We start from the raw sequence: 13,626 nt of genomic DNA on the forward strand, positions 1-13,626 counted from the left end.
CCAGTGGTTGTAATTAGTTGGGTGAGCAGCACTAGCCATGATGACTTCATTAGAACTGGGAATGGACAGAGCCTGGCAGACCCCTGGAAATCAGTGTTGTCACTTCTGCACTGCCGTCTGTGCCACACCAACTGACTGTTGCTCTCAGACAGGAACTGCCCTGGGATCGGTGGTTTTGCAAATGCTTTTAAGGAAAGCAGCAGCTCTGTGGGAGAAGAAAGGGATCTGAAGGGGCCTCCCTCCACGGCCTGGTGTTATAAACACTACTTAGTTTATCTTGTATTTTAAGTTTGGAAGGTGTAGTCTGAAACCCCAAATTAAATGTTATCCTGCATTTTTCCTCAGCATGTATGCTGTCATTAGCCCCTTAATTACTACCTGCTCTGTTTTATCACACTTCCCCCAAAGATGACCTATTTGCCAGCCTTTCTGAGTGTTGTGGCATTCCACTTTCTGAGGAGCTGTTTGCCTTCATTCGTTATAATTAGTTACCCTGCTTCTCTGCCTACTTATTTTCAGTATGGCAGACAGTTTCTGAACTCTCACTTCTGGTCCCTCCTGAGTCAGAGATTTGCTGGGTTGAAGAATTGTTGCTTTCTAAAAATCATCATGGTATACGTGTGACTTTTGTGGACAAGTTTAGTCTACAGTTTGTAGACCCATGTTTTCCCTCTGCTCCATATCCTGTTAAAGCACTCCTTCCAGGACTTTTTGAAGTTCAGGGCTTTGGGGCTGTCAGACAAGAAGGAAGAAGAGGAAATTGAGGATTGCCTGGTCTGTGCTGGGCACCTTCCATAAACCAAGTTAGTGGCAATATGAGTTACTGTTTTTCTTTCCAGTAGTCAAAAACCAACCCTGAGGGGAGATTGTTGGTGCTCATACAAGGCTATGAATAAAGTTCACACTACAGCCTCTCTTTTCAAAGATGGTAGGCTGGACATACCACATCTTTGGTAGCTTTCTAAGATCCATGGTTTTTATAGGAGAGTCCTCATCTCTTGGAAATTTGGAGAAGTAATGCAAATTTTACTGCTGACAGCCACTCTTAGAGCCATCACAGGAAAAAACGTAGCCTTTTATTTTCCCCGGAGAGTCAGCAGCCCCTGGGAGATGTTGGCAGCTGTGTGACATACCAGTTCAGTGAGAGCATACCAGCTGGCAGGAGAAAGGACCAAAAGCAAACCAGAGTCAGATGTGATTAGTCATTGTCATAATCTCAGTATGTTTGGTTTCTAATTGTAATTGTTATGAGATGAGTCAGAAGGGGTAAAACATTTGCCCAAGGACATACAATGTCTGTAGGACAGCTAGGATTTGAACCTTCTGTTTCTTCAGTCATGACAATGTGCTCTAAGCAGTGTTGCCGTTACTGTGATAACTCACTAGTAAATCTTTTCCTTCTCACATAAGTAGCAACTTGCAGGTGTGAGGTGATGTATCTGAAATGGGGAGATACCTAGTGATAGCAGTGCATTGTGGCTCTTGTCACAGGGCATTTCCAACTGTTTCTATTCCAACTGCCTGCTAAAAGCACTGCTAACTTTAAAAGTAAGTTAGGTTGCTTGGGACTTTATCCAGTTGAGTTTTGAAAATTTCTAAGGATGGAGTTTCCACAGCCTCTCTGGACAGCCTGTTCCAGTGTTTGACCACCCTCATTGTGTGAGATTTTTCTTTATAACTTGATGGAATTTCCCGTGCTGCAACTTGTGTCTACTGCCTCTTTTTCTCACTGTACACTTTGAGACAAGCCTAACTCCGTCTTCTCTATAACCGCCCTTTCTTGGTGAATGCCACTGAAAAGACAGATGCTGATCAGATACTTATGGGGCTTGACCATGCCATGAAGAGGACTCAGAACTGTTCAAACTAAACAGAAGTGAAATCATCTTCTAATTACTATAATTTTAGCAGCAGATTTCCCCATGCCTTCCCCCTTACACTCTTTGGCTTCGAGCAATTCTTCTGTCCTTAACCCTCTTGTCGGAGATTTTTTCCCAAACAGTTGCACACAGCTCTGTAAATGTTAGAGTGACATTTGGAGTGGGCTTGAAGAGCCTATGTGCTCCTTCTTGGTTCCCCTGTGTCTCTGCCAAGCTTCACTATGGCAATACTGCCTCACTTTTCACCCACCAGGGCTAGCAATAACATTTACAAGCTACAGTTTCCTCTGTCTGCAAATATTTCCACTGTGCCGCTCAGTGCTCTTATAGCTCCTCCCCAGCCCAGTTCTTTATGATTACAGCCTGGAGGAGGGAGATGCTAAGTTTATCAGATAACATTTACCTTTCCTTGTGGATTAAGGGCTTTTTTATTCTCTCCCCACCCCCTTTAATTAGCTTATTCTCTTTTGTGTATGGTAATGACAGGAGGAGGGGGGGAAGCATGTAGGAAGGCTGGTGCTGATCAAAACCAATACGTTCTTCTCTAGGAGAAGAATGGACTTGGGAGGTCACTTCATCATAGAAGTTAAACAAAAGCTAGAATCCACAATGCAAAGTCTTGTGAGCTTTATAAATAGAGGGAGATTTGTGCTTCTGGATCCTAATATGCCTTCTTTGGGCCAAGTTAAAATTTAGAAGGGGTTGATTGCAGTTTTTGTTGAAGATGTTCAGAAATTGCAAGAGAGTTGTACCTTCCCACCTACAATGGTGGAAGGTTCACAGTTACTGGTTCCTTGAGATTTCTTCCACTTTGAGCTGAAAGCTCTCGGGAACATCTTACAAGAAGTTTGTGTTAGCTAACCTAATTTTAGTATTGAACTAGAGGAGCAAGGTGTTTATTTCGGATTCAGATAAAAATTTTTGCCTCATTCCGAAAAAAATTCAGAATTGCTTCTGTTCAAAAACAAAATTATTTCATTTCCTAACTTTATGTATTAAGCTATTTTTTTTCTTTGAGAAAGGACTTTACTGTACTTACACTGAACCCTTCATCTTTGTGTAGATGTGTTGCTTGGGACTACTAGTTTGGCTTTTTGCCCAGACTTTTGCAAGTCTTCTATTATGTGGATACATAGACAGTAGTTTTTCCTGTAGTGATTTCATGTTTCTGCTTGATTTTGGAAAAACAGCATAAGAAAATAAGAGATGGGAAATATGTAAGGTACTGTAATAGGGGAGAGGACAATGGTATTGAAAAGCAGAGGATGAATAGGGTGTTCATTCTGTTCTGACTTTCTAAAGAGATAAAAAGGTGTAGTTTGCACTTCAGCTGTTCTTCAGGAATTTATTTTTTTCTATGACCCAACAAGCATTTTCAGGCTATTTTCAAACTTAAATGTATGTTAAAAGTGATGAAATGTTTTATAATATGATGCAATAAAGTTTGCAACATTTTGAGAAGATATATTTGATGAAAAATATTCATCCAGATGGTCTATGTAAGCATCTGCTAGCAATTTTTGTCTATAGTACTGGCCTTATAAATGATGATTATTACTACTGCCCCACCAGTATTGCATCCCTGAAAATGTGATGAATGCCTTGAAGCTAGCTTCATTATCTCTCTCGTTTGCTGCTCATTTGGAAATATTTTGTGCATATTGTACTGATAAAGGTGTCTCATGTAGTTATTCTACTTCTAGTGCTCATTTGGTCTTAAATGGCATACACTATTCAAATTTTGGGAGTTGAATTTAAGAAAGTAGTATACAAATCAAAGAAAAGCCAAAGGAGAGCAACAGAAGAGCCAAGAGTTTTAGAAAATAAAAGCTAGAAGTTGTTGAAAGAATAGGGTTTACTTAATCTAGAACAGAGTAAGGGAGCTGGGATAATGGCATGCAGAGCTTCTGTATATAAAGGTCTTTTTGTAAAGAAGTTATGTATATCCATTGGCAGTAGGGAAGGAAGCCATCATCTTAATTTGAAGCAGAGAAAAATTAGGACTGATTTTAGGAAAATACTTTGAAGGTAGTGAGGCACCAGCAAAAGCTATATAGAGAGTTTAAGAGAGCTTCATCTCTAGAATGTTTTAAGAACAGGTTGTTTATGGCTGACTGGAAATGGTCAGGAGTTGTGGTTTGCAAACTTTTTGAACCAATGGGCTACTGTTAAATTTCAGAATGTCTTGTAGACTGCTCAGCCCCTCTCATCAGTTTTTAGATAGAAAAATAAAGAAGCAGTATGGCTCCATGGACTCACTGGAACAATTTTACAAAGCTTCACGGGCAACTAGTGATCCACAGCCCGCAGTTTGGGAGCTGCTGGTTGTGATATATTTGATCTTACCTTAGTGCAGGGAGTGGAACAGATTATTAGTCGAGGTTCCTTACATTTCTGTGCTTGTATGTGTCTAAGATTTTAGCAACTGCTTTATCTTATCTTCATGAGTTGATTTCAGTGCTTAACAAATAATGATAATGCTGTTGGCATCTTGGCTGGCTGAAATCTTTAAAGCAGAATAGCTTTGTTCTTACTGGTACAATAATCCTGACAGTTGCCAATAAGTGATACTATCTGCAGTGCATTTTGCTCGACTAATAAATTTTTATAATATTATGGACCCACTTCAGGTAGATATTTAAATATTGTTTCATGTTCTCTATTATTGTCCTTTTAAGTGCTAATGAATTACATTTACATTCCTCCTAGTTAATCTTTCCTATTTGGCAGGCTAAGTAGGGTCAGGTCCAATGGCACTTGGATGGGAGACATCCAAGGAAAATCCAGTTTGCTGCAAAATGTGTTGTAGTGCATTTAGTAAACATTGCCTTTTCTTCTGAGTTGGTGGAGGAACAGTGCCAGAGCATGGTACCACTGATTTCACAAGGTCTTAAGCACTTGTCAGCATTTCAAGTTCTCATTGCATTTTTCACAAAAATAGGAGCATTAACTCCTGAGTGTAGTCAGATTTCAGTCTGAATAATTACATTCTGGCTCACAACATTTCCATTATTTACAGACAGGCAAAATTCTTAATTTTCTTTCATAAAACATTATGTACCAAAGGCATGCACATTTTACAAGCTCCTGCATTCAGTTGTTGAGGAAGTGAACATCACAGCTATGGGATCAAACCTGTCTTTTTGTGTATGCTGGTGATTGTTATGGATAATGGCAATTTGTTATGTTTTTAGCTGAATAGGAAATTATTCTTCCATAATATGTTCAAAGTTGTCAAATGCTACTTTAAAAGTTTTTAGCAATGTTACACTAAATCAAATTTGGTCCCGTTCTGTTAGCTGAAAATGACAGGGACTCTGTTAGGCAAGACATGTGAATCTATGTCAAAAAACTTTATTACGGTTAATAAAATATTTCTTAAATTTTGAAAATATTTGCCTTATAACATGGCAGCTGCAAGTATAAAATCACCAAGAGAACTCAAGAGCTTTGCAATGGGCTTTTCTTCTTATGCGTTGTCCCCTGTTATGTGGTGTTTGGGAAGTCAGGTCAGGACCCTAGAGATACCTCTGTATCTTACTGTATTCCCTATGGGCATGCAGGGACGCCTCTAGAGGTCTTTACTTTTCACCTGCTAACGTAGGTGAGACCCACTGCCACAGTGTATGGCGGTGTAGCCATCCAGTGAGCCTGCTCAGGCACACCCAGCTCTATACGCCAGAACAAAGAGGCCCTATCTAAACATTACACTACATTTACAAGCAGGAATGAATAGCAAATAAGTCCAGTCTTGAAGGCAGCTTAAGCACAACTCTTAGTAGGCCAAGTAGACATAGTCATTCTTTCCTAGCTGTCCTGATTTTGCAATCCTAACTGAAGGCCTTAAAATCCATGTGACACAAAACTTTGATGATGCTCAGTCCAAATTACACCAGGGATGAAAAAGGGGTTCCCCAACTGATTCAAGTAAGTATGTTAAACCCCTTCTTCAGTTTAAGAGCTTGACTGACTTCTCTTGTTGAAACTCATCTGTATGGAACCTCTTGGCACAGGAATGAGACTTTTTTTTTTTTTTTTTTAAGTCCCTTGAGAAAGCTGCGTTTTTCACTTGTTCATTTTTTAAAGTAATATCTTGTTTTTTAAACAATCGAGACTTTATTTGTGGCTGTGTGTCTGCTAATGGATACATTAAAAGAAAAGCTGGCATGTTTGCATGGAAATGGAAAGATGTGTGCTGTATAACACCTACAGGAAAGTTTTGTCTGGTTTGTGGATACAAAGCTCTGGCACTTTTTTCTTGAGATGAGTATCTTGAAGGATGTCTTGATTTTTTTGTGAGAAGTTGGAAATGTTTGGTCTATATTCCCCATAGTTTTGAACCAGCATCTCTGTTCTTTTCCACGCTTGCTCCTTGCTAGGTGCCTTGTGCATCACCGATTGGTTTAATTGGAGATGCACTTTTCTCTGGAAGCTCTTCCACATGGGTCTGGGTGGTGATAGCTGACTCTCAGTGTAACTAAATGTGTGTGTGGTGTAACTGTATGGCAAATGTAACTGTATGGTATAGCTGATATCGCCTGAATTGTCGTCATTGCTGACTTTAGCTAAACTTTTCCTGAAGAGAGGAAAATTTTCCTCTTTCTTCCGCTGTCATCTTTCAGGAAACTTCAAGAAGGAACAGAGCTATATTGTAGTCTAGGAGGCATGGGAAAGAGAAAAAAAAAAAAAAAGAGCAAGAGACTACAGAAAGAAGTGAAAAGGGAGGAAAAAAAGAATGAGGAAAAGAATAGAGATGAATACAAGCAAAAGGTTAGAAAGCAGGAGAAAGAGCATAAAGAGGCCTTGAATATTTTTCTGTATCTGTATTCTAAGAATATGCCCGTTGCCATCTCCCCAGGAGGTTTATGCAGAGCCTTGTGGGGAAGGAGTAGAGAATGGCTCCTTTGGATGCTAAGTGTAAAATTAAAGCTGGCAGGGTTTCAGAGCACAAGATTGGGAAGCTAATCGCTCCTAATAACATATTGATTTTCATGGACCTCTGGCATTATGTAAGGGCAGTTTTGAATCAGCACCTGGTTTCTTCCTCTTCCCATCATCAAGCTACTGGCAACGAAGCTTCTGGCTTTGGGGTCACCAGTAAATGCAGGTCTGGATTTTTTTGTCTGTGTGAATCTGTGTGGCTGTCTGAAACATGGGTGAAGCCTCGTACACTATCCATTGCTTCTATGCACATCTGTGTGGGACATCCAAATATCATGGCTACCCTAATAGTATAAGGAATGTGCATGTGTTCTTAACTCAGATAAGTGTGCTTCTCCTTATATTTATGGTGCTAATCAAAAATATCACAGTCCCATTGCAGGAGTTGGTTGAGGACAATCAAATGGATGCCTGTATTCAGGCGGAAATTGCCAGCACAAGTGTCTCACTGAGACCCTAGAAGACTGAAGTCACCTAGGCAGCACCAAGTTACATTCAACCCTGAGCAGATTTTCTTTATGTATCACCTAGCTGTAATATGCCTTCCTCTAGTTTTGGGGTCTGACTGTCAGAACAAGGAGATAGGTTTCATTTCTGTGACTGTCACTAAGGGTATTTTCTTACATGGAGAGAATGTTCTGCCTGCAGTGACGTTGTGCTGAAAATGCTCCCGGATACTCCAGATGGTGAAGAATTGTAAGGTGGGCATTAAATTTTGTATTTTTAAAAGATGTCAGGTGCATGCCTAGTCTGAACTGGGCCAGGCTCAGGTCGGCATAGGGCACAGACGAAAACAAAAACTCACCTTTTGTTACAACTATGTGGAGACTATTTCAACATCAATCCCCTTAATTGTGGCAAGGATTCATTGTTCTCTTTTGGTAGCAGACTGGCCAGAGAAAGGGCAGTAAGCAAGACTGAAGTAAGGTTTAGAAACACTGTTGGATGTCAACTGAAACACTTCCTTGATTGTCCGATTAATTTTGATTATCCCCTCCAACTGGAGGCTTGCTCCCAGTTTCATCTCTCTGGTTTGTCTCTATTGACTAATTGTATGTTTAAATGGCTGTTGATCTGGTGACTGGAACTTCGTTGAAAACCCTCAGTTCCTCTTTGTATCTCCAGATCAGGATGCTGTGGGCAGAGCTTAGGGAAGGCTTTGCTGTGCACAAACTCATTACTGATTTGCTTCAGCCATTACCTAGAAGAAGAAATGAGGGGTTTTGGAGGTGGGAAACGGGGAACTTACTCGGTATGATATCTTTTTGTCTCTGATCTTGCCTTTGCCTCTTGGAGCTTCTTCCACTCCATCTCACTGTGTAGCTCATTCCAAAGATGAGTAACATTTATAATACTTGAATCTGGGATTGAATTAGCATTTTTTCCTGACTTTTTGGATTCAGACTTTGATTCAGAAACCCTATTCAAAAAAAAAAAATCAGTTTCTAGATTTTTGTTCCATCTTCAGCAATTCTGGGTGTTCTTCAGGTCCCACTCATGTAAATTTAATAATAATGTTTGGGGTTTCTTGTCTAAGGACAGTTATTCTCTGGCAATGGAATCAGTGGAGCTGAAGGACAAAAATGGGTTCTTTTAAAAGGGAAGAAACTCATTACTGTCTCTTTTCAGTTTGTTGTCTTCCAGTGTCTGCAGAAAAGCTCTAGTTTCCAAAATACCTAATGTGTGAAAGGGAAGCAGTAGCGCTGGGGCACTTGTGTCAGATGCTTCCACTCACAGTCCTGATATCCTCCAACCCCTCCTCACAGCTAGGGCAAACTGTTTCATGCGAGGCACATCTGAGCTGAAGGCGTCAAAAGAGCCATTTCATGCTTGACTGCACTTTCTAATACAATCTGCAGTGAGAGAGGAGAGAGAGCAAGGAGGTTTGTGCATACATACTCATTGCCTTTGAGTGTATGTATTATATACAGTACATTTGCTTCCAGCTTGCAGTTGTGGATGGCAAGTAAGGGGTGCAGGTGTGAGAGGAAAGGGAATTGAGCTCTGAAAAGAAGAAACCATTCCCCAACTTGAAAAAAGAGTTTTCTTTCCTTTTCTGTTTCTTGGCTAAGAGAAGATGCGAGTCCCCAGGGCAGCACTGACAGCTGGTACCCACAAGGTGTATGTATGGCTGAGTGGGTGTTGTGTGTAGAGAGCTTTGTGTCTACAGACCATGCCAGTGTGTAGGGAGTGCAGCTAAGGAAACTGGTGAATATGGATGCTGCTCGTAGCCATCTTATTTTAATGCTGCTTATGGAAAGAACTTATTTGTAACGGGTTTGTACGTCCCATGATCAGAGCAGTGCTGCCTGCCAGCTAGTAGTGCGGTGGGTTGCTGAGCCAGCACACCCAGAGGGATTCCCGTCAAATGTAACCAATTTAACCAAAAACACATCTGCTCTGTCACTGTATCAGTTCCCTACTTATATCTTTATTTACCCCTTCACTTACATATTCATTACCACACTATATGTATATTAGAAGCCATTGTGGAACCAGCTATGAGTCCTTTCCAGCATGGAGGTAAGCTTGTTCCTCAGTTTCCTGTCCAACTACTCTTATCTAGCATGCATGCATCCACTGATTTCTATATCCATATGCCCTTTTACTATAACACTTTCCTCTGAGGCATACTTGTCCAAACACTGGCTGTTCCATGAGACCCAGGTCCTGTACAAAGTCTTAACAGCGACTTATTTGACAGGGCTAAAAGAAATGTAGTAAATGAATAAATGTGAAAAATATATAAGGAATTCTTTTCATAGAGAAACATAGAAAACATTAATGCATTAAATTGTTTAATTCACTGCTGAAAAATACAATTTATGACCAGAATAAAAGTGAGCATAGTACTGGGAAAGCACAGTACATCACATGGAACCCTTGGAGAGTCTGGCTGCCCAAGTAGTGCAGCTCCCCTTTCCAAAACATACTTGGCCCATTGGGCATTGAGAGGAGGATAAGGATTGGTTCTGTCAAGCTTGCATTTCCCTCTAGAAATTCCAGTGATGTCAGCATGAGTGACTCTGCTGCAAAATAGGGAGAAATGGGTTGAAGTACATCAAGAAACCATACAAATTCCAAATACGTGTTGTTGTAAATGGTTAAATTAGATGGGGTGCTAGCTTTCCTGGGCTGTGGGGTGTCCAGTGAGAGTCCCAGACATTGCAGAAAACTAGCTAAACTGCATGAGGCACTGGTATGAGTGAATTACAGACCAGACCTTCCACGTGCCCAAGGAGCTAGACTGGTCGGTCGCTTTTTACATCTGGACTTCTTGACATAGTTCTGTGATAAAAGTCTTACATGGAGCAGTCTCTACATCTCTGCCTTCCATAGGGGTGGGCTGTGGGGAGAAGGGACACTCTGACTTGTACATTATTACATCTGTGTGGATTTGTAAATTGTGCTGATAAAAATGCTTTAGAGCATATTCACAGACTGAAATGATTGCCATGCTGTACTGTTTGCTGCAGTTCTATCACAAGACTTTAAATTTACCCCCTTAGAGAAGAATATCAGTTTCTGCAGGCAAAAGCCTGAACAAATAAGAGAATGTTAAGTACTTTATAGTGCCTTTCCTCAATTGAATTCTCTGTTTTCTTTGACATCCTCAGAGAAGACAGAAAAATATAATTTCTTTCATTGTTGTTTTTGTCCTTTTCCATCCTCCTGGCTTTCTTTGTGCCTCCGTCTCCTGCCATTTCCTGTGTTTCAAATGACACTTAAATCTGACATGGATTTTGGTTTGTTTCTTTATTTGCCTTCCARTGCCATCAGTTGTGTCAGCAAAGCTCCAGAAACATTAGGTACTAGTAAGGAGGGAGGAAAAAAAAATCACAAAACCAGCACAAATCTGATATCAAAAAGACCTGTTAGGAAACCTCTTTCATATTCATACATGCTTGTCCTTTACAGTGTACCTTTCATTCCAACAAAGCACTGATATAAGATGAAAGGATCAAAATCAGAGTAGATCTATTAGTTCAGCATTAACTAATGTTTCTTCTGGCCTCTTTCTAAGGATTTGTACAGCCTACTTTTCACTGTCCCTGAGTAATGTGTACCCCTGGAAACCATTCTACAGTCTAACTTATTACACTTTGGAAACATTTTTTCCTTTCCTGCTTTAGATTTTCTTTGTTCATTTTCACTCTACTACTTCTAGCTATGGTTCTCTGGACTTTCTAAAAAATTTCTCTCCTTTGTAGTATTTTTGTAGGTCCTAAATTCATAATAATTCACATTTAATAGCTAAGACCAGTGAACTTGCTAAATGAAATTCAAACACCAGAAACAATGGAACAAGTATAGGGCTTAGTTCTCTTTTGTTTGTTTTGTAAGTCTGTTGTCCCATCACTGGTCTTTTTTAGGCCATAAACATCTTTCTGGTTGTTAGTCTGGTAGACTTTCTCTGTCTGGAGGATGCCAGCTTTCTGTTTGTTGACTGTGCTGATCCTATTGCACTTAATTGTTACATCGCCTGGGTAATAAAGTTCTCCAGAGGTAAAAAGGTGGTGTTCATTATTCCCAACAGCTTGTGCCAGCACATAAATAGTTGGAGATTACTACCTGTGTTGTAGTTTTCCACAGGTAGTGGAAATAGCCCCTTTCTAACCAAGGATAGTGTGTTCAATGGAAAGTAGGATGAAAACCATTGTACAAGGTTTGGCTTTAAGAAGGATTGCTGTATTGGACAGTGGTGTCACAGTCTGTGATTGCCCCTAGTTATTATTCTTTTTTTAAGGACTAGCAATATGATGAAATTCCTCACTAAATAAGCAGCAACTCTGAGTACCAGAAATAGGATCTCCGAGGCTGCAAAGGCAAGACTAAAAGCTGTAGCAGAAGTGTTGTAGGCTTTATTTAAACTAGTCGTTCCAGGTAGTGCTAGGGAAGGCTGGACTAGTGAAGGAGATCCTATTTTATGGAAGATGAAAAAATGGAGGCTGTGTCAGCTTATTATTGCCAGTGATAACACACTTGTTTGTGGGATTTCTGACTCCATGGATACTGCTGCCTCCAGTTGTGGTATTGCACCACATATTTCTTTTTTCTGCTCATACTCGTCATGTAGAGCTGCTGGATGAGGTTAAACAGTTGCTGTGTTTTACCCCTGAAGTACATACTTTTCTGGGGTGAGTTATATGGCTTCAGTAAAAACAGTGCTCTATTAAAGATGTCAGGGTTCTTCAAGAGTGAAGATCACACAGAGAAGTAATTTTTTTTTTTTCATATTTTCAATTGTTTACTGATTTGTTGCAGAGGCCTCCATCCTGAGTTACGATGGCAGCATGTACATGAAGATCATCATGCCTATGGTCATGCATACAGAAGCAGAAGACGTATCCTTCCGTTTCATGTCCCAGCGTGCCTATGGGCTGTTGATGGCAACCACCTCGAGAGATTCTGCTGACACTCTGCGCCTGGAGCTGGACGGGGGCCGTGTCAAACTTATGGTCAATTTAGGTATCGTATAAAAAACTCCCACTGCCCTTTCACTCTTAGTTTGGGCTTGTGATTTAGTGATTTTTTAATATTTTTTGTTTAATTTCTGTTGGTTTGATTGGATCGGATTGATTTCTAAAATAGCTGCTAAGACCTTCATAATGATATTCTCTTGCGGAGAGAAATTCTCTCCTGCATTGCTGCATGGAGATTTGCTGTCAGTTCTTCATTATGGACAGTGTTGGGTTTTAAGTCTTTTAAGTTTTTAAGTTTCCTTTCTTGGTCTGGAACTGGTGAACTCTGTGTGAGACATGCTGCCTGGTCCATCTTTTGATCAGTTACATTCCTCATTCATCCGGCCTCTTCAGCATCACTCAAAACAGTCAAAGCCAAATGTGGGAGGGAAGCCAAATGGATATGGAGGCAAGCAGAAGTGCTATGAATCCCAAGCTCTTTAAAGAATTTGGCAGCGTTTGATAGAACTTGATCTAAAATACACAAGTAGCTTTACTATATGTTTCAGCCTTTAGGACTTTTTATATCTAGTGAAAATGTCTGGGTTTTTTGATTGCATCTTTGTTAAAACAAAGGCATCAATAATAAAAGTGCATCACCCCATTTCAAAAGGTTGTGTTCTGTCTCCTTAGAGTTACACTTGCCCAGAAAAAAAAATTAGAAAGGAGCACAAAAATAACAACAATAAAAACAATTTTCAGAATGAACATGTTTGAGAAGCCTATATCTATTTTTTTTGCCATTCTCTAAGCATTGTACTGAATGCCAAATAGCCTTTTTTAAAATAATATAAATACAGGAAGTGAAGCTTTCTTTTCGCTTACACTGATGCAACTTGTCGATTCATGTGAATCCAGCAATATAATTAAAAGAGATTTTGAGTCAAAGGGGCAGAACTATCATGGTAATGGGAAATGTTAAACCTCTTCTAGTATCTAGGGTACTTGATATGAAGATGTGTGCATGCTCTGTGAAAGCTTGTGTCAGCTTTTAAAATTTCAAGCACCACGGGAACAAGCATTCACATTTTTTTAAGCTAACAATGTCAGCATCTTCAAAACCTTGCTACTGTGATATCAGGAGCAAACTATGTAGTGGTTTTGTTTGTAGAGGACAACAAAGAATTATGCGCCCAAATCAGTAGTAATGTTTCCTGTTTTTCAATTCCTGTCCCAGCTAGATATGGTAAGTACATCAAGGTCTTGCTGCACCATAGATGAAAGAGCTTGAGTGGTGATTTTAAGGTTCCTCATCCTCACCTGCACTCCGGTGGAGCTCAGCAAGGAAAAGAGATCATGTATTGTCCAGCAGTGACATCATCCAAAGCTAACCTGTTTTTAAA

The 13,626-nt window shown here is 40.1% G+C and overlaps 1 protein-coding gene across 1 annotated transcript in view; it reads left to right on the forward strand.

Annotated features, from left to right (window-relative positions):
• NRXN3 (neurexin 3) overlaps nucleotides 1–12,739 on the forward strand; it is a 185,127-nt gene extending 172,388 nt beyond the window's left edge. Inside the window, exon 6 of the mRNA XM_026057197.1 lies at nucleotides 12,087–12,739. Within this exon, the coding sequence (XP_025912982.1) occupies nucleotides 12,087–12,301 (215 nt within the window). The 3' untranslated portion in view covers nucleotides 12,302–12,739. The remainder of the gene's footprint in view (nucleotides 1–12,086) is intronic.
• The last annotated feature ends 887 nt before the right edge of the window (nucleotides 12,740–13,626 follow it).

This window comes from Apteryx rowi, unplaced genomic scaffold (assembly GCF_003343035.1).
Source record: "Apteryx rowi isolate R43461 unplaced genomic scaffold, aptRow1 scaffold_137, whole genome shotgun sequence".
NCBI lineage: Eukaryota > Metazoa > Chordata > Aves > Apterygiformes > Apterygidae > Apteryx > Apteryx rowi.